General features: G+C 44.5%; 1 protein-coding gene across 7 annotated transcripts in view; it reads left to right on the top strand.

Moving 5' to 3' along the window:
* The window catches only part of MARCHF10 (membrane associated ring-CH-type finger 10), a 112,017-nt gene that overhangs the window by 66,720 nt on the left and 23,971 nt on the right, over positions 1-21,326 (top strand). For 5 of the 7 annotated variants that reach the window (XM_065531821.1, XM_065531824.1, XM_065531825.1 and 2 more), the window contains 3 exons: positions 2,771-2,923; positions 7,741-9,142; positions 20,569-20,735. In XM_065531821.1, coding sequence (XP_065387893.1) covers positions 2,771-2,923; positions 7,741-9,142; positions 20,569-20,735 — 1,722 coding nt within the window. The remainder of the gene's footprint in view (positions 1-2,770; positions 2,924-7,740; positions 9,143-20,568; positions 20,736-21,326) is intronic. The other 2 variants (XM_045374605.2, XM_045374606.2) reach the window with 1 other exon arrangement.

The following is a 21,326-nucleotide window of genomic DNA, read 5'->3' as shown; positions in this document are numbered from 1 at the left end:
AACAAGAAAACAAATTAAATAACCTTTTATCTTAAGCCATGTTGGGTGTTCTGCACAACAAAAAAACGTGTTCTAGTTTTCAAGTTCCCCTGTAGCTTGGGCTGAATGCATCTTCTCAAGCCCCACACATCATACTAATATTTGTCCTGCACGACAAGGCAATTAATACTTGTCCTGCACAACAGTATGAGGCAACACGTAGACTGGCTAAGAGATGATCCTCATTCTTAAGGAGCGTGCAGGCTAGTTGGAGAGAAAAGATATACTCATTAAGCAATTTTAGAATATTTAAACGCTAAAGGCCATTTTTTTAAAAAACCCTGAAAGTAAGGGTTTTTGCCAAAGCAGAGTCAGGGTCGACTTGGTGGAATAAACTGGAAACAGACCTTGGAGGACCTTCTGGCTGGTGCAGGCTGGGCAAGAAAGGTCCCGTGGGCAGAAGCATGCCTCCCTGTGAAGGCGAATACAGTGGTGGGGCTCGGTGGCCTCTGGGCAGTGTGAAGTTCTGCTGCCTGGGGAGTGTGGGAAATTTGAATATTCTGTTGGGATTCCTGCTGGAAATCAAAGTGAAATTCTTATCCTCAGGACCTTGGGGCCAGGTCCTGACCTTCTAGACTTGGCCTGAGCCTCAGGCCTGCCCCTTCCCTGGCCCTTCTTCTGTTTCTTCCTCTTCTCTCCATGAGGTGGAAAGCAGGAGGCAGGACTTCTGAGAACTGAGGGGGGCTGAGGTCTCAGGTGATGAGGGAGAAGCCTCTGTGTTCAAGGAATGCAACTTTCGGTTGTGGGAAAATGCTTCCCTCCTCCCCTCAGTGACAGATCCCTTAGTGTGTTTTGCACTAAGAGAGAGCTCGCTCGCTCTCACTCTCTCACCTTCCTCCTCTCACCCCCTTTTTGATCAGCAAAATCATATCTAATCACCATGCTACACCATCGCAAGACTACGTTCTCATTTCCCAGAGAACTTTCAGTCTCTCCTTTCACACCTGCAACTTCTCTGGGCTCCACCAACTTGCCCCAAGTTGCTCAGACACCACCAGCAACTTCCCTCTTCTAGTAAGTTCCCTGCGGGGCATGATCCTCTCTGTCTTGGCGTACAGCACCACTGCCATGCCCTCCTGAGGCCTGTCAGAAGTAAGTAGACCTAGTCATTGTATTAAATTAGGTTTCATGGGCTGCCAGAAAGAACTTTAATTCCCTTCCTGAATCTGCAGGAAAACTATTCACACGACTACAACTTACACTCTGGAACATGAATCCAGTTGACTCATGTGCCAAAAAAGGCTGTGCTCTCACACACGAGTCGGGGGCCTTCCCTGGCTTTATCCCTATGTTACCAGCTGGCTACATCTATTTGTGACATTTCTAAACTGTCTAAAGAAGATGATCCAGGTAAATAAATGATCTTGGGGAATTTCGTCCAGATATTGACGATGTAACTGCCTTGTAAACCCAAGAACTTATAGAGATGCATGGAATATACTAGAACTTTTCCTCCACATTCACGTGCACTGACACTAAGTACATGTGAAGAGGAAACTCAAAACTGTATCAATTAGCAACCCGATTCAAAATGTGGATTAAAAAGAAAATGTTCATTGGAAACTAGGTCCACAATAGCACCCCAGCTACTGTCTTCCTATGAATATCGTCCCAACACAGTGGAGGGTAGGGGACAGGAAACAGAAAGGCATACAGTTCCCAGATGCTTGCAACGTTTCTCTACAGGCATGTTTGCTAATAAACCTAAAGATATAAATATGCAGGTATTACACAAAATATGTTGTGATTCGAAACTGGCTGAGCACTTGGGAGGCAGAGCCATTGTGTGTCCCAACAGTGTTACCAGCGGGCACATCCCAAGACCTGTGGATTGGAACCTAGAAACTTCTTAGCAAGGCCGGGCACAGTGGCTCATGCCTGTAATCCCAGTACTTTGGGAGGCTGATGTGGGCGGATCACTTGAGGTCAGGACTTTGAGACCAGCATGGCCTCAAACCTGAGGCCAGTGAAACCCTGTCCCTACTAAAAATATGAAAATTAGCTGGGCGTAGTGGCGGGCACCTGTAATCCCAGCTACTCAGGAGGCTGAGGCAGGAGAATCACTTGAACCTGGGAGGCAGAGATTGCAGTGAGCCAAGATCATGCCACTGCACTCCACTCCAGGCTACAAGAGCAAGACTCCATCTTAAAAAAAAAAAAAAGGATGAAACTTCTTAGCAAAAGGAAAGATCCCTCCCTTCGGCCTCTGCATCATAGGTGTCATGGGTGCTTATAAAGGAGGCTTTTTTTTTTTTTGAGATGCAGTCTCGCTCTGTTGCCCAGGCTGGAGTGCAGTGGTACCATCTCAGTTCACTGCAACCTCTACCTCCCGGGTTCAAGCAATTCTCCTGCCTCAGCCTCTGGAACTACAGGCATGCGCCACCAAGCCCAGCTAATTGTTGTATTTTTGTAGAGATGGGGTTTCACCACGTTGGCTAGGCTGATCTCAAACTCCTGACCTCAGGTGATCCTATGAAGGAGGCATTATTATTTCCCTGTAGCAAGTAGGGAAACTGAGGCTTGAAGAGGTGAAGTGATTTTCCTAAGCTCACATGGTTACATGAAACCAGATTTCAAATCCAGCTCTTCTGTGACCTCCTGGGTCCTTTTTCTTGACTGCCCTTCCACCTAACCCTACCCCCGACCACTGCTGGGCCCTTTGAACATTCTTTATGTGGAAGACATTTTCCTGTAAACAAAATAATTATTGAAAAGATGTTGTATCTTTCAGCAGATGAAGCACCAATGGTTTTATTAAGGAAGAGGAAGCCAAACCTGAGGAGATTTACAGTCAGCCCAGAATTGCACAGCCCAAGAGCGTCTGAGGACAGAAGCAGACAGAAACCGCAGTGGCCCGCAAAGGTGCCAGCTCCCAGGAGAGCAGGTAAGGCCCCGGGGCTCCCGCACCTTTGTCCTTGGAGAGGAGGACTGACTTTTGCTGTTACCCAGTGAATTCTTTATGGTTTTTAGAGACTTGTACTTTTAAGTAAATGAGGGGCATGTACCTTAAAATGAAACAGCTTTAAAAGCAAATTGTATGATCCTAGGGTTTTGGGGTTTTTTTTCCTCCAGGAGAGGCTGCTGGGAAAAGGGGAAGGTGGGGTGGGGAGGGTATCTTTTTCTCTCCCATAACTCCATGAGTGTGAGCGGTTTTGAGTGGACATCAGCTGTACAGCTGCTCCAGAGGGCATTTGGGTGGTGGATGGCATTTGGGTGGTGGAGGGCGTCTGGGTGGTGGACGGCGTCTGGGTGGTGGAGGGCGTCTGGGTGGTGGACGGCGTCTGGGTGGTGGAGGGCGTCTGGGTGGTGGACGGCGTCTGGGTGGTGGAGGGCGTCTGGGTGGTGGAGGGCGTCTGGGTGGTGGACGGCGTCTGGGTGGTGGAGGGCGTCTGGGTGGTGGACGGCGTCTGGGTGGTGGAGGGCGTCTGGGTGGTGGAGGGCGTCTGGGTGGTGGACGGCGTCTGGGTGGTGGAGGGCGTCTGGGTGGTGGAGGGCGTCTGGGTGGTGGACGGCGTCTGGGTGGTGGAGGGCGTTTGGGTGGTGGAGGGCAGGGGTTGAGGAAGGCAGAGAAGCGAATCTACAGCTCTAGGGCATGTCCCACCTCACGATTGTTCCCACTTACTTCCTGGGATGGGGAGGATGTGTGTCTGTGGGTGACAGGCTGCTCACCTCCCACAGAGATCTTCTCCCCTCTGACCCAGAACACTGAACTCAGCAAGATCACAATGTGTGAGAAATACACAACATTGGAACGAATCTATGCTTTATTCCCAAACACTGGTTTGGTGTATCACCCCCTTGGGACTCATGGAAAGCAACACCTCACAGTCAACCTGGCCATGGACCCATTCTTTCTCTTAGAAAACCACTGAGCATCACATTATGTCATGACCAATGAACACAGTTCCCTTTGTTTTATTTTTTTATTGTATTTTTTTAATCGTATTTGTTTATTTTGAGGCAGAGTCTCCCTCTGTTACCCAGGCTGGAGTGCAGTGGCACCATCTCGACTCACTGCAACCTCCACCTCCTGGGTTCAAGCGATTCTTCTGCCTCAGCCTCCCGAGTAGCTGGAATTACAGACATGCGCCACCACGCCTGGCCTTTTTGTGTGTGTGTGTGTGTTTTTGTATTTTTAGTGGAGACGGGGTTTCTCTATGTTGGTCAGGCTGGTCTTGAACTCTTGACCTCAGGTGATCCGCCCGCCTCAGCCTCCCAAAGTGCGGGGATTACAGGCATGAGCTACCGCACCCAGCAAGAACTATCTCTTGATAAGAGAACCTTGGGTTATAAATTCAAATGCCTTCAGGGAGCAGGTGGATATAGCAGGACAGATGCGTAACGGGTTATGGAGCCTGTGGTAAGCTACAATATACATGTTCCACCTAAAGGTAATAAACTCATTGTTCAAATACTGAGCCATGGCCAGGCATGATGGGTCATGCCTATAATCCCAGCACTTTGGGAGGCCAAGGTGGGAGGATTGCTTGAAGCCAGAGGTTCGAGACCAGCCTGGGCAACAAAGCAAGACTCCGTCTCTAGAAAAAAAGTTTAAAATTAGCTAGGTGTGGTGGCATGTACCTGTAGTCCCAGCTACTCAGGAGGCTGAGACAGGAGGATCGTTTGAACCTACAACTGTACTCCAGCCTGGGTGACAGAGCAAGACCCTCTTTCTAAAATAAATAAAAAAGAAAGAAAGAAGAAAAGAGGCTGAGCCAAAGCACAATTGCAGGATGAAAACAGCCCTGGGGTCTTGAGTATGCAACCTACCCCTGAATTCCAGAACAATAGCAACGATCATCCGAGTTTGGGATTATGGGGGATTTTTATTTTCTTCTTTATCCTCTTCAATAGTTTCCACATTTTCTCCAATGATCATAAACCACTTTTATAACCAGAGCGAACCAAGTTAAAAGTGTACGGCTCTTGGAATGTAGGAAACTATTGGTCAAGCACACCAAGAAGTCGAGACCAAAAGCATAGTCTCAGGGCAGACAGATGCTTGTTCTGGTTTCATTCTGTTGCCCTAGAACTCCTGGAGATGGCAGGCACTTCACTCACAGCTGGAGCCCAGGGCCTCAGAGAAGCATTTGCAGCATCTGCAGGGCCTGGTCTATGAATAGCACGTCCCTGGCATACCAATGTGCCTGTCTATTCCCAGCCCTAGAGCTCCTGAAATCTGCTCTCTATTTGATAGACATAAAAAAAAAAAATAGGGTTAAAATAGCATAAATTGAGAATGGCACAGTCTGCCACCTTTAGGGGAAACACACACACACACACACACACACACACACACACACACACACACACACACACTGCAGAGAAGCTCTGACTGAATTTTTAAAGAGGAAGACCATTGTGGTGACAAGGCAAGGGTGAAGATGCTCCCCCTGCCTGTTTCAGGAATCTGCAGGAGCCGCAGCACCGCACATATCCTGGGACTTCTCCTGCCCCTCAGGCCAGCATCACCCCGTGACAACTCGGTGGCCTCTATGAGATGAGCTTAATGGCTCCCGTTGAGCTTCCAGTTTCTGTTTTTCAAAAGCGGCCCTTGCTGATTCCTTTGCCCATTGGGTGTTTTCCCTCACGGGGGTGGGTCATGTGTGTTCAGGGAATGACCGGAAGTTTCCGGTTCCAGCACTGTGAGCGCACCTCTGAAGCCTTCTACCAAATTCAAAACAAAAAGTCACCAGCCAGAGCCCGCACTGCCAACTCCTCTAGATCCCTTTTCTATTTTATTGATTTATGTATTTATGTATTTATTTATTTTTTAGACGGAGTCTCACTCTGTTGCCCAGGCTGGAGTGCAGTGGTACGATCTGGGCTCACTGCAACCTCTGCCTCCCGGGTTCAAGCGATTCTCCTGTCTCAGCCTCCCAAATAGCTGGGATTACAGGTGCCCACCACCGCGCCCGGCTAATTTTTGTAGTTTTAGTAGAGATGGGGTTTCACCATGTTGTCCAAGCTGGTCTTGAACTCCTGACCTTAAGAGATCTGCCTACCTCGGCCTTTCAAAGTGCTGGGATTACAGGTGTGAACCACCACCCCCAACCCCCTATTCTATTTTAAAAAATGATCAGGAGAATTCAGTTGCTTACGTAGAGGCATTTGTTCCCCAAAATGGGGTTCGGCCCAGTCTGGGATGGCCTCGCCACCAGCTCCAGTGCTGTAGTTCCACAGCCAGATGCTCAAAGCATCCTTGAATTGCTGCTGCATCTCTAACTGGGGTTTATAAAACCCAGGAGGGGCCTGAGAGGAGAGCTTAGCTGATTTCTACAAGAGCTGATGAGTCAAGATTCATACTGTGTTGCTGAGTGTCCCAAGCAGTTAACAATAAAAGAAGCTGCCCAAGTGCTAGGACATTAGAGACTCACACTGGTGCCACCCTGTGAGCAGCCTCAATTAAAGTGAGCCAGCACTGACTTGGCCCTTGGCGGTGCCCGATGCTCTGAGGATTTGCATTTCACCAGCCCGAGCTGTTATCAACACAGACCTTCCAGGGCCCATGGAGTCCCGTCCACTCTATAGGGTGAACCGCTTTAGAAATGGAATGATAAAAAGAGCAGCATCTCATCAGATCCCACACAATAGCAGAGAGGAGAACAAAGCTCGGGGGAGGCCGATGTCAGGAGGGAATAAAGGTAAGTGACATCAGAGAAGTACTGTCAGTTTCCTTCTCACATTGAGAGGGTAAAAGACCCTCAACAGCACACACACACTATGACGAATTCAATGGATTTTCGTTTTCACAAGGAAATTGGAAGGCCTGGCAGTTTTTTAAGGGCTAACAGGGTAGTAGTTAAGAACACAAACCCTAGTATCGAGCAGGCGTGGGTTCAAATGTTCATTCCATCACTTACTAGAAATAGGATCTTGGGCTAGTTATATGACTGCTCTAAGCCTTGGTACCCTCAGTTTTAATGTTGTATGATTGTGTTACCTATTTCACAGGGTTGTGAGGCTTAAGTGTGTGTGTGTGTGTGAGAGAGAGAGAGAGACAGTTAGCATGGTTCTGACCAGTTTAGTGATTCCGTGTAGGAATTTATAGTAGGGATTCTAGGGTAGCTAGAAGTTACATAATTGACCTGGGGCTAGTGACAAAGAGAAGATATGATTTCATGAGAGATTTATAATTTTTATTTTCACCAAATAGTAAACATGACCAAAATCCCCAGTGTGCCCGAGTGCCAGCTCCTATAGCCTTCCTCCTGATCTGCCAAGACATATTGTACTTAAGTTCTTGTAAAGCTGCGTGGGAAGCAGGGTGTCATAAACGTACGTTGAATGAATTTGGATGAGAAAGGACTGGTGGTTGTTGTAGAAGTCATTGCCAGAGTGCTGGTTTCCCCTTTCAGCACGTATGGAACAAAAGCCAGTATTTAGCATGAGGTTTGCCCATCGTCAGTCCTGACTGGCTGGGGTTGGGCCAGTCTTCTGGGACTTTCTGCTGAAAGAATCTGTATCCTCAGGGTCACCCCATTTCCCTAGGACCACAGGTGTACAAAAGAGAATGTGGGGCAGTAAAATGAAGCGTGCTGGGCTGTGCTCCTCTTGTACCTCCAGCCATTTTGACCATGCCTATTTTCTTCTCTAGGTCTTGTTTGTTGCATTTAAAGGGCAATTTTGTGCTTAGTACTAGAGGCCTTTCATCCATGGGCCCTTTTACTGGAATAATAAATGTGTCTTTTCTCAATGCAGATCAAGTAGTTCAACAAGGAGACCTGATGTGTAACACTAAGCTGAAGAAGCCAACTCGAGAGAGAAGAAACTTGGTCCCATCGTCACAGCCAGTGATTGAGAACCCCCCTGATAGACGCAAAAAAGGAGACCCCAGTGCTCCTTCCCAGAGTGAGCTGCATCCAGCCCTGCCCCAGGCCTTCCAAGGAACAAATAGTCCTCAAGTATTGAGTGAGTTCTTGGGGCCACCACTCACACCCACCACCGTAGGAGGGCCAAGAAGGGCATCATTTAGGTTCCGAGATGAAGACTTTTATTCCATTTTGTCACTGAACAGCGGAAGAGAAAGCGATGACACTGAAGAGGAAAGCCAGGCTGAAGAAGGTCTGTGGGTTGGTATGCATTCACCCCGTTCTCCCTCCCATCACAAAAGAAGTAGATTTGGAGGGACATCGACCCCTCAGGCCAAAAATAACAATTTTGTAGAAAATGCTGAAAATTGCAGAGGTCATTCTTCAAGAAGAAGTGAGCCCAGACATGGCTCATTGAGAATAAGGAATGCAATGGAGCCAGCAACAGAATGGCCTTCTGCTGGGCAAAAGTTGTCCCAAGACTCCAGGCTGCCTGATAGGGAATCTGCTAAAGAGAAGGACAGAGGTGGCAGTGAACATGCGAAAAAGAGCCCCCTATCATGGGATACCAAATATGAGCCCAGACAAGAGGATGGTGTCAATGCTGAAAATGCATGGAGTGACTGTATTTCTGTGGAGCATAGGCCTGGCACCCATGATTCTGAAGGATACTGGCAAGACTATTTAAGCAGTTCTCAAAATTCTCTTGACTACTTTCTTTCTGGCAGACCAACATCTCCAGGATCATCAGTGAATTCATCCTATAACTCTGCTGTATCATTCATGCATTCTGCTCTGAGAGATGATATTCCGGTAGACTTGTCAATGTCATCGACTTCAATTCACAGCTCAGACTCAGAGGGAAACTCAAGGTTTCATGTTTGCCGACCACTGTCTCCCATTAGAAATAGGAATCCATCTGCCAGTGCCGAAAACCACAATTATTTCCCAGTAAACAGTGCACACGAATTTGCTGTCAGGGAAGCAGAAGATATTACTTTAACAAGTCAACCTCAGGGGGCTCCATTATATACAGATCTCTTACTAAATCCACAGGGCAGTTTGTCCTTAGTGGATTCTTCCAACTCCTCTCCATCAAGAATAAACTCAGAAGGCTATTTTCGTGTGTCTGAGTCCCTGCAAGAAAATATACCATTTACTTTCTTTGCAGTGTCTGATTTCCCAAATCAAAATGAGAATGGGAACAGGATGGCAGCCTTTGGTTTCACAGATGAAAAGGAAACCAGTAAGATAAAGGCAGACCCTGAGAAACTCAAGAAATTGCAAGAAAGGTGAGGACTTTTCATAATTATATGTTTTTTCCACTTTCCCAAGGCCGAAATTAGCATTGCTTTCATTAGAGAGCCATGGGAATTTTAAGTCACAAATGGGTCCTTTGTTGACATTTTAGTGGTTGCTTATTTTGAGAAAATTGTCTCTGTTTTGTTGCTCTTAAAAACATATGTATTTATAAAGAAAATCTGGTGTTCCTGATCAGTTTCTTCCATATTCTCGAAGTGTTTTTTTCCTTGAATACCACACCTTCAAGGTAAGTTTGCTGGGTATAAGGACCTCCGACTGCTTCACAGGGCTTGTTCTTCTCTCCAGCAATGAAGAACCAAGATTTTTTAGGAAAAGGTTGCTATCTCCCTAGAGAATGAACCATTCAGCACTTGAAGTTCGCAGCTCTCCCTTACCGGACTTACCCCAAATCCAACCAACAGTTCTAGAATTCGAACCTTGCGAACTAAAAGACCGTTCTCAGTTACCATAGTTACCTCGGTTCTCTGAAGGGCCACGCTGGGGTAACCGCTGCTTGTATTTTATGTGCTCTTTCTCATGCATGAGAGAGAAATAAGATCTTTTTTGAATTGCCCTTTTCTTTGATCTTTCCTTTTTTGTGAGATGACGTGGGGATATTTCACAGCTATGAAATGTGATACTTTGTAAAGCCATCATTAAACACCATGTCAGGATTCTACCATTTCATTTATGATAGGTGTTTACCATGCTCTGATCTTGGCTTACTGATCTGGAAACTGATTCTTGGAATCTGAGCCCTCTTTGTGTATATTAGCATGACTCATGTGGGCCGTGAATTAGAAATGTAAAAACCGGAGGAAAATGGAACATAGAATGCATACATATTCCTATTAATAAATATCATTTATCCAACTCCAGTAATGAAGTAACTTTCTAGTTAGTAGTACCTTTTCTTTTCCACATTAAGCTACCAGAAGACTGACCCACGGTTAAGGGGCCAGAGATCTTACACCCACCAATCATCACCTCCCCAGAAATACAGCTTCAGACCTACTTGTCAGAAGTCTAAATTTCTACCATCCCAAAGTTATGCCCTTGAGCTAAAAATAATTTCTTTGAAAATGCATTCACTTCCAGGCACAGTCTTGCATTAAACAGCTACTATTCATGTACCTATTAATAGTTTATCCAGACACTCTCTTTTTTCTGTATATAATAAACTTTATGCTTTTCCTATTATTTCAAATTTGTTCCTTTTGGGAAATATTAAAAATGCAGACTGAAAAGAAAAATCACCTGTAACCCTATCATCCAAAGACAAACAATTAAAAATATTGTTTCTAGTCTTTTATCTGCATATAAATGCAATTTTTAGTATCTGTTCATATTGTTTTATAATATGCCTTATTTTAATATTTAATCCTATTTCTCAATCACACTTTTTAAAAATTTTCCCTCAGTTAGCTATCTTAATACATATGAATTAATACCTAACATAGGTACACTTCAGAGAATTTTTAAAACACACACATCACAAACCCAGACATCCCTGTGCCCACCATCCAGCTAACAAACAGAACATTCCTCACACACTGGAGCCCTCCTGAGCCCCTCACCCACCCTATCTTCTCATCATGCCACCTTCAGCTCCCCACACCCACCCTGACCATTCCTTTTGTGTTTCGTTGTGTTGTGTTTTGGGGTTTTTTGCTTTGAGCTTTTACCATATGTTTAGATGTTTTTTGTTTTTTTTGCTTGAGACAGAGTCTGACTCTGTCTCCCAGGCTGGAGTGCAGTGGCATGATCTAGACTCACTGCAACCTCCACCTCTCTGGTTCAAGCATTTCTCATGCCTCAGCCTCCCATGTAGCTGGGATTACAGGTGCGCACCACCACGCCCAGCTAATTTTTGTATTTTTAAGTAGAGGCAGGGTTTCACCATGTTGGCCAGGCTCGTCTCAAACTCTTGATCTCAAGCAGTCCACCCTCCTTGGCCTCCCAAAGTCCTGGATTACAGGCATAAGCCACTGCGCCCAGCCAGTTTTTCTAAACAATATGTTGTATATATTTATGAACTCTGAGGAAGTGTTTGACTCTGTAGAAATAGAATCTCTATTCTTTTGTGACTTGCTTTTTCCTCTTACATCCTTAGTGAGATGCATCCTTATTGATATATTTGGCTTTAGTTTATTCTTTTCACACTACAAGGTATTCTGTCATATGGACATACCACAATTTAGCCATTCTGTCAATGGACATTCGGGTCCTTTATTGTTTTCTGCAAATGATGCTGCATGAACCTTTTTTTTTTTTTTTTTTTTTGAGACAAGAGTCTCGCTCTGTTGCCCAGGCTGGAGTGCAGTGGCATGATCTCTGCTCACTGCAAGCTCTGCCTCCTGGGTTCACGCCATTCTACTGCCTCAGCCTCCCAAGTAGCTGGGACTACAGGTGTCTGCCACCATGCCTGGATAATTTTTTTTTTTGTATGTTTAGTAGAGATGGGGTTTCATCATGTTAGCCAGGATGGTCTCGATCTCCTGACCTCGTGATCCGCCCGCCTCGGCCTCCCAAAGTGCTGGGATTACAGGCGTGAGCCACCGCACCCAGCCTGCATGAACATTCTTGTAAATGTCTCCTGGCTCATGTGGAAGAGTTCTCTGGGATCTTGCCTAGGAGTGGAAAAGCTGGGCTGGTGGGCTAGTGGGCTCGTGGTGAACACATTTTCCACTGTACTAAATAATGCCAATTTAGTGTCAAACCAGTCATGTCTAATGTTTTTGTTTTTGTTTTTTTTTTTTTTTTTTTTGAGACGGAGTCCCGCTCTGTCGCCCAGGCTGGAGTGCAGTGGCCAGATCTCAGCTCACTGCAAGCTCCGCCTCCCGGGTTCACGCCCGTTCTCCTGCCTCAGCCTCCCGAGTAGCTGGGACTACAGGCGCCCGCCACCTCGCCCGGCTAGTTTTTTGTATTTTTTAGTAGAGACGGGGTTTCACCATATTAGCCAGGATGGTCTCGATCTCCTGACCTCGTGATCCGCCCGTCTCGGCCTCCCAAAGTGCTGGGATTACAGGCTTGAGCCACCGCGCCCGGCCAAGTCATGTCTAATGTTATACATCTTTGACAACATTCGTATTGATTGGCTTTTCAAATTTGCCAGTCTGATGGGAATAAAATGATATTGTAGCTTTAGTTTGCATTTTCATTTTCATGACTTAATGAAGTTAGGCATTTTATATGCTCTTTTAAATATTAAATGACCATTTGTGTTTTCCATTCTGTGAAATATTAAAGTCTTCATTTTTTTGTAGAGATGGGGTCTCATTATGTTGCCCAGGCTGGTCTCAAACTTTTGGCCTCAAGCAATCCTCCCACCTCAGCATCCCAAAGTGCTGGGATTACAAGCGTGAGCCACTTTGCCTAGCCAAATATCTATGTCTTTTGCTCATTTCTCTTTTAGAGTATTTATATATATATTTTAAATACCTTTATATCTTTGGCATATTAATTTAATCTTTCAACAGTTGTGTGTTGGAAATATCTTTTCCCAATTTGTAGTTTGTCTTTTTATGATGTCTTTTTTTTTTTGAAGACTGAGTCTCGCTCTATCGCCCAGGCTGAAGTGCAGTAGCGTGATCTTAGTTCACTGCAACCTCTGCCTCCCGGGTTCAAGTGATTCTCCTGCCTCAGCCTCCCCAGTAGCTGGGATTACAGGCATGTGCCACCACACCCAGCTAATTTTTGCATTTTTGTTAGAGGCGGGGTTTCACCATGTTGGCCAGGCTGGTCTCGAACTCCTGACCTCAAGCGATCAGCCCACCTCGTCCCCTCAAAGTGCTGGAATTACAGGCATGAACCACTGTGCCCGGCCCCATCTTCTTTTTGCAATTTGTATCTTGCAATTTGTATCTTGTTGTCTTGTTTAAGAAATCCTTCTCTGAACCTGGTATCATTATGCTATTCTTCCTATTTTCTTGTAAAGTTTCTAGCTTTGTATTTAGGACTTAATGTGAAATGGATTTGGACTTAAATGTGAAGTGGTTCTTAATATGTGATGTGAAGTAAGCTTTATTTTTTCCCCCTTATGAATATGAAATATGCCAGTGTTTGGGATATTTCCCTGTTGATCCGCACAGCCACCTCTCCTTTGGAACATGCCTCAACAGGCCCCGGTTTCAGGGCTCTCTATTCTGTTCGATTGGTCTTTCGTTGTCTTTCCCTAACCTAATACCATTCCGTCTTAATGCCTGCAGCTTTTATAACTTTTGATATGTGATGATGTATGCCTCCTTCCCTACTTTTTTAAAGAGTCCTTGACTGTACACTTAAGAATCTACTTGTTGGGATTTTTATTGGAATTGCATTTAATCTATAGAATATTCTGGGAGAATTGACATCTTTGCGATATTGACTTTTTCTTTGATAAACATGGAATATCTCTACTTTTGTTTGTGTCTTCTTTAATGTCTTTCAGTATAGTTTTGCAGTTTTATTCATAAAAGTCATTTATCCCTTGGTTCTTTTATTTGTTGTTGTTTGCTATTGAAACAGTATTTTAAATTCTAATTTTAACTCTTTGTTGCTAAGATGTAGAAATCCAACTGACTATATGTTTTCTCTGTATTTTTGCCAAAATACAAAATAATTTCAACTGTGAAAAATATTAGTAGTTTGATTTCTTTCTTTCCAAACCCTATGCTTTTTAATCCTTTTCTCATCTTACAGTGTTACGTCAATTTTTTTGAGGGCTGTTTGTATTAAATGTGTCTATTATGATTTGATCAGTCTCCTTTTTTGAGTACATCCATAATTAATTACTTAGAAAAACTTCCTAAATGTGTAACTGCTGATGAAAGGAACGCAGGGTCTTCAGGTTCTTAATGTATACTGTCAAATCGTGCTTCAGGAAAGTTCTACACGTTAGCAATTTCACCACCACCTTATAAGGGTCCTCTTTCTACATGCCCTTTCCAGTTCCAGGAATTTCTATGCTTTTTAATGTTTGTCATTAGGAATTCTTGGCTGGGCACAGTGGCTCACTCCTGTAATCCCAGCACTTTGGAAGGCTGAAGTGGGTGAATCACTTGAGGTCAGGAGTTTGAGATCAGCCTGGTCACCATGATGAAACCCCGTCTCTACTAAAAATACAAAAATTAGCTGGGCGTGGTGGCGCACACCAGTGGTCACAGCTACTTGGGAGGCTGAAGTGGGAGAATCTCTTGAACCCAGGAGGCAGAGGCTGCAGTGAGCTGAGATGGCCCTACTGCACTCCAGCCTGGGCAACAGAGCGAGACTCCGTCTCAAAAAAAAAAAAAAAGAAAAAAAGAGTAATTCTTTGTCAAATATTTTACAGATACTTTTTTACTTTTCCCATTTTATTTACTTTACATTTTATGTATATATTTTTGATGTAGTGGAATTTTAACATTACTTACAATCAAATCTGTCAGTATTTTCCTATACTGCTTTCGCATTTGGTGCCATGCTTAGAAACTCCAATGCTCACTCAGACATCCATAATTATTTTTGTCTAGTATCATTATATTCTCCTTTCATATATCGTAGTGGTTAGAAACATGGGTTTTGCTGTCTTATGGTTCTAGATTTCATTCCTGATTCTACCAACTGTTAGCTGTATGATTCTGGCAGGTTCCTTCACTGCTTTTTTTTTTTTTTTTTTTTTTTGAGACGGAGTCTCGCTCTATTGCCCAGGCTGGAGTCAGTGGCACGATCTTGGCTCACTGCAAGCTCCACCTCCTGGGTTCAAGCGATTCTCCTGCCTCAGCCTCCCAAGTAGCTGAGATTACAGGTGCCCACCACCATGCATGGCTAATTTTTGTATTTTTAGTAGAGACAGAGTTTCACCATATTGGACAGGCTGGTCTCGAACTCCTGACTTGTGATCCATCTGCCTCAGCCTCCCAAAGTGCTGGGATTATAGGCGTGAGCCACCGCACCCAACCAGTTTCCTTCATTTCTAAAAATCTGTTTTTCCATCCAGAAAACAGAAATAGCAATGTGTACTCCTCAAAGAACAGTGAAAACTAAATGAGGTTTTAAACATTTATGTGTGTCATAGACTATCCAGTATACAGTAGGCACTTAATACCTGGTAGCTATACTTAAATTCATATGGACTATATTTTGGTGTATGGTATTAGATGGGATTCTAAGGTCTTTTTAAAAACGTTTATCCCGTTAATCCACAATCATTCTATCCTTTCCTTACTAATTTAAAATGCTTTCTTTGGCATACACTATCCTTATCAGTCTGTTTTTGGACTTTCACTTCTGTTCTATTAATCTGCCTGAAATGTTCCATCAATTATACACATTTATTGTTGATTCATGGTTTGGTTTTTTTTTTTTTTTTTTTTTTTTTTTTGAGACGAAGTATCACTCTGTCACCCAGGCTGGAGTGCAGTGAGGTGATCTTGGCTCACTGCAACCTCCACCACTCAGGTTCAAGCGATTCTCCTGCCTCAGCCTCCTGAGTAGCTGGGATTACAGGCAGGTGCCACCTCACCCGGATAATTTTTGTATTTTTAGTAGAGATGGAGTTTCACCATGTTGGTCAGGCTGGTCTCAAACCCATGACTTCATGAGCCGCCCGCCTCGGCCTCCCAAAGTGTTGGGATTACAGGTGTGAGCCACCGCACCTGGCTGATTTATGGTTTTTAAAAAATATTTGATGGCTAGGCATGATGGCTCATGCCATTAACCCCAGTGCTTTGAGAGGCCAAGGTGGGAGGATCACCTGGGGCCAGGAGTTCAAGACCAGCCTGGACAACATGGCAATACCCTATATCTACAAAAATATATATATTCTCTGGGTGTAATGACATATGTCTGTAGTCCCAGCTACTCTAGAGGCTGAGGCAGGAGGATCCCTTGAGCCCAGGAGGTCGAGTCTATAGTGAGCTATGATCACTGCACTTCAGACTGGGTGACAAAGTGAGAACCTGTCTCTAAAAATATATATATGTATATATTTATACATATATATTTATATGTGTATACATATATATTTCTATATATACACATATAGATTAAATATATTTTTAGTATAATTATCTATAATAAATATATATCATCTATATGTAAATATATATAAAATCTCTTTGTTACCCTCTTTTCAAAATTTTTTATTGCCCATCCTAATTTAATTATATTATGATCTCAGAAAATATGAACAGTATTTTTTGTGCCCTAATACATATTCAATACTTATAAATATGCTATGGCATTAGAAAAGGTTGTACATTCCCTCTTCTCTCTTTGTTGGCATATATATATAAAATACATATGTTAAAATCCTTCAGGCCAGGCACGGTGGCTCACACCTATAATCCCAACCCTTTGAGAGGCCAAGGTGGGCAGATTCCTTGAGCTCAGTAATTCGACACCAGCCTGGGCAACATGGCAAAAGCCCGTCTCTACAAAAAATAAAAATAAAAATATAGCCGGGGGTGGTGGCATGTGCCCGTGGTCCCGGCTACTTGAGAGGCTGAGGTGGGAGGATCACGTGAGCCCAGGAGGCAACAGAGGCTGCAGTGAGCCAAGATCTTGCCACTGCACTCCGGCCTGGACAACAGAGTGAGACCCTGTCACAAAAACAAACAAACATAAAAAAACCCTTCATACTTTATTCTTTTCCATTGAGTTTGTCAATTTCTAAAAGAGATTGATTAAAATCCCCCAGTATGATTTGGATTTGCCCATTCTCCTTTGCATGTATAAGAATTTTGCTTTTATTTCGTGCATTAAAGCTCATGGCTGATCTCTTCTTGGTGGATCGATCAATATCTAGCTTTAGACTTTTAGCCTGAATTATATTTTGTCTATTAATATTGTTTCACCTGGAATTTTTTATTTTGTTAATCACATTTTTTTAAATCCCCAGAAATCCTCCTTATCTCTCGTTGTTCCTTTTACATAGCAGCTGCCAATAGCCTCTGAATCCTCCTGAGAATTACCTCCTCCCTTCATTAAACAATTCATTTCCTCTAGAGTCAGCTGACTTATTTTCCTTGTCCCCTCTCATTCATGCTGGTGGTTTCCACATGTGACAGGAGGCCCCCAGTTGTTTTATGAAGGAAGGAATGGGTGGTTTAGTAGAGAGAGGTGGCCAGCATGCTGTCCCCAGCAATTGTGTGCTTTTTCTCCTCTGAGATCCACTTTCCTGAATGGGAGGTTTTTGTGTAATTGAATGTCATTCATGAACTTTTTGAAAAACTTTGACCTGTGGCCAGGCGGGGTGGCTCACTCCCCACAGTCCCAGTACTTTGGGAGGCTGAGACAGGATTGCTTGAGGCCAGAACTTTGAAACAAGTCCTGGCGACATAGGAGACCCTGTTTCTAAGAAAAAATTAGCTGGGTGTGGTGGCGTGCACCTGTGGTCACAGCTACTTGGGAGGCTGAGGTGGGAGGATCAATTGAACACAGGAGCTCGAGGTTGCAGTGAGCTATGATTGCCACTGGGCATCAGAGTGAGACCTGTCTCTAACAAAACAAAAAACTTTGACCTTTATGGAGAGTTCCCTTTCTTTGGAATACAATGACAGAATGTTCCCCTGGGAGAGGCACTGTGCTGCCTGCATCACAGGGTATCTGAAAGTGGGCAGCAGCTGGTCCCCTCGTGCTGAAGCAGTTTTTGAGTTCGTACCCTCCCATCCCCTGCACTGGTGCAGCCCAAGCCTGGAATTTCCCTGGTTCTGCCCTTCCCTTCTCGATGCTTCTGTGAGAATGCCTTGGTTTGCCATTTCCTTTCCTCTAGTCAATATCATCATATCTTCATCAACTTTCCAAGAATTCCTCATTTCTGGCCTGCTTGTTTTCCAGCACTATTGTGGATTCATTCTATTTAATTTTCTTTTTTTGTCTTTTTAAGAGATTTGTGTGGGAAAGGAGACTGATGGGGGTGCTTAGCCTGCTATCTTGAGCTAATCCTAAAAGCAGTCTCAATTCTGTAAAACAATATGTGCACAGAAGTAATACCAGAGGCTAGTACACCAAAAGATATTTTTTTCTTTTCTTTTTTTGAGACAAGGTCTCGCTGTGTTGCCCAGGCTGGGCTTGAACTCCTGAGCTCAAGCCATCCTCCTGCCTCAGCTTCCCAAAGTGCTAGGATTACAGGTGTGCGCCACTGTTCCCAGCCAGACTCAACTATTAACAAGCAGTTACTTTGGGGTATTGATTTTATGCTTGATTCTCCTTTTCTTTTCTGTGCTTTTCTGTCTCTTCTTCACTTTTATTTGTTAAAAAAAAAAAAAAAAAAAATTTTTTTTTACAAAGTAAGGTAGCCAGTGGATCCCCACTTATACCTTTGAGAAGATGGAGGACCTTAAGTTAAGAGTCAGATATTTATCAACCATAACAAGTTCACCATAGAACCCTTCCTCCTCCTGTTGAGATCAGTGATCTTCAGACCTGCATGACCATCTTAACATTCAGGTTTCTGGACCCCAGATACTGAACCAGAACTGCTAAGGGTGGAGCCCAGGAATCTGTAAAATCTCTACCGGTGAACCCGATGGTCATTTATTTTCTATTGGAAACCACTGATTTACAGCACTTCTTTCCAAATGCAAATCCCTCGTACTTGCCCAAATTAAAAATTTTCTAGGTCAGGTGCTGTGGCTCATGCCTCTAATCCCAGCACTTTGAGAGACCAAGGCAGGCGGATCACCTGAGGTCAAGGGTTCGAGACCAGCCTGGCCAAAATGGTGAAACCCTATCGCTACTAAAAATACAAAAATTAGCCTGGTGTAGTGGTGCATGCCTGTAATCCCAGCTACTCAGAAGGCTGAGGCAGGAGAATCGCTTGAAGCCGGCAAAGGTTGCAATGAGCTGAGATTGAGCCACTGCACTCCAGCCTGGGTGACAGAGCGAGACTCCATCTCAAAACAAACAACAACAACAACAACAAATCTTCTACCACTTTTCTGCCTACTTTCTCAAACTTTCAAGGTCTCCCTCTAGTTTATCTTCACCAGTTGGAGCACTGACTCCCATGTACACATGTTCTTCCTAATTACTTATGAAAATATGGAAACTATGTTGAAATGTATTAAAGTCTAAATGTTGAAAATGTCTAAGTTATTGAGAATGTCCATAATGGAAAACTATAATTCTGCTCCTTTACACTGAGCTGCTCTTTCATAGGGAAAAAGGTCTTTCAAGAAACTGAGCATATATTTCTACATCCAGAGCAATGTCCATTTCTTCCTCTTTTGATTTTAGTCTCTAGCCAGTTTCTTTCCCTTGACCAGACGGCCCCCAGTCCCACGAGGACTCGAAAGAAAATAGCCTTAGGTTTCTTAAAACCTCCCAACATAAACATCGACCAGCTATTCTTCACTCACCATTTATTAGACACAAATATCTTTACTTACATTTTCATTAGTTCTTATCTTCATCAGATTCCAGCCGCTTACATTCTGGAATGCTGACGTCATTTGTTGGCATGTGTGGTGTTATTCGGGAGCTTGTGTCCAGGTTTATTGGTTCATCATTCACCTAAACCAACATCTATTAAGTGAACTCTGTGTGCAACACCTTGCCAGACACTAGATGTACTTTACAGTTTGCAGAACATGTTCCTCATCATCACGCACAGCCAGCCTGGCCACAACCCTGGGAAGCAGGTGGCAGTGGCGTTTATCACCATGACCCTCATTGTACAGACCCCCAGTGTACATTGTACAGGAGACAGGGTCTTGGGAAGATTAAGGAACTTATCCAACGTCACACAACTGACAAGTTTCAGAGGCTGGCCTCAAACCCAGGCCCCCTGACCACGAATCCTATGCACTTACCAGTATGCCACCCCCACCAACTTCCTATGGCAGGGAGAGGGGCTCCTGGCCTTGACTGCAGTTTGGAAATGATTCTGTAGCCATATCCCTTTACCTCTTGATTTATGGTGGCCATGCTGGTCTTCCAGGTCAGCTCACACGTACCGACAATTGCAAAGAAGCCTGTTACAAGAATCTGTGCCTCGGCCAGTCCCAGTGGCTCACACCTAGAATCCCAGCACTTTGGGAGGCCAAGGCATGTGGATCACTTCAGCCCAGGAGTTCAAGACCAGTCTGGGCAACATAGTGAGACTACATCTCTACCAAATAATTTTTAAAATAGCCAGGTGTGGTGGCATGCACCTGTAATCCCAGCTTCTTGGGAGGCTGAAGTGGGAGGATCACCTGAGCCGGAGGAGGATGAGGCTGCAGTGGGCCAAGATTGTGCCACTGCACTCCGGCCTGGGCAACAGAGTGAGACTCTGTTTCAAAACAAAAAAGAGAATTTGTGCCTTTATTATTAAAAACCATCTCAGTAGGGTCAGAGGGGGCAGTGGGTGAGTGCCAGGAGCCCTCTTCCTTTACTGCCAATGCCCTGGGAACTGGTATTTGTAGAAACTGTAAACATGTAGCCTCCTGGTCACGAGGGCTTATTTTCCATTTAGTCTCCTGGAGGAGGACTCCGAGGAGGAGGGAGACTTGTGTCGCATCTGTCAGATAGCCGGGGGTTCCCCAAGCAACCCCCTCCTGGAGCCTTGTGGCTGTGTGGGAAGCCTGCGGTTTGTTCATCAAGAGTGCCTGAAAAAGTGGCTGAAAGTGAAAATAACATCAGGTAGGTGGGGAAGGAAGTGCAGCGAACGTGCCACGACATGTAATTAACACGAGGCACCACGGTGTGGGCCTCGGAACCTTGTCATCAGCTCACTCTCCTCCGCAGAACAGCGACTCAGGGACACGTGGCTGAGCTCCGGATTCTTGCTCATAAAAACTGTCTTTATGGGAGGGAGTTGTGTTTTTTTATTTGTTTGTTTTTTGGTTTTTTTAAATCTGAGAAAATACTTCTGGAAACAAATACTATTGAATTCTACCTCTGCTTGAGGCTTGAGCAGAGATGCTAAGATCGCCTCTCAGGAGGAAGGAAATAGAAGAAGTGGGTCAGTGGTGGCAGCTCAGCAGACACACAGTAGCCATGCCCAGCTAGCAGACACCCAGCAAAATACTTCAGAAGGTCCCTCATGAGAGACCCCCAGCATACGCATGCTACTTCCTTTTATTTGGGGGTCACCTAAGAAACTAAACAAAGCTGCCTTTTAGCAATAGGGATAAGAGCGTTGATCTGATTGTCTAGAACCATATGAGATAAATTCCCACGTGCGGATTTTGTCAGCTCCCTAGCATCTTATAACTGGGTGTGCAGCCCCTT

This window comes from Macaca fascicularis, chromosome 16, assembly GCF_037993035.2.
Source record: "Macaca fascicularis isolate 582-1 chromosome 16, T2T-MFA8v1.1".
NCBI lineage: Eukaryota > Metazoa > Chordata > Mammalia > Primates > Cercopithecidae > Macaca > Macaca fascicularis.
The sequence above is the reverse complement of the archived record's forward strand: the minus strand, read 5'-3'. Positions and strand labels throughout refer to the sequence as shown.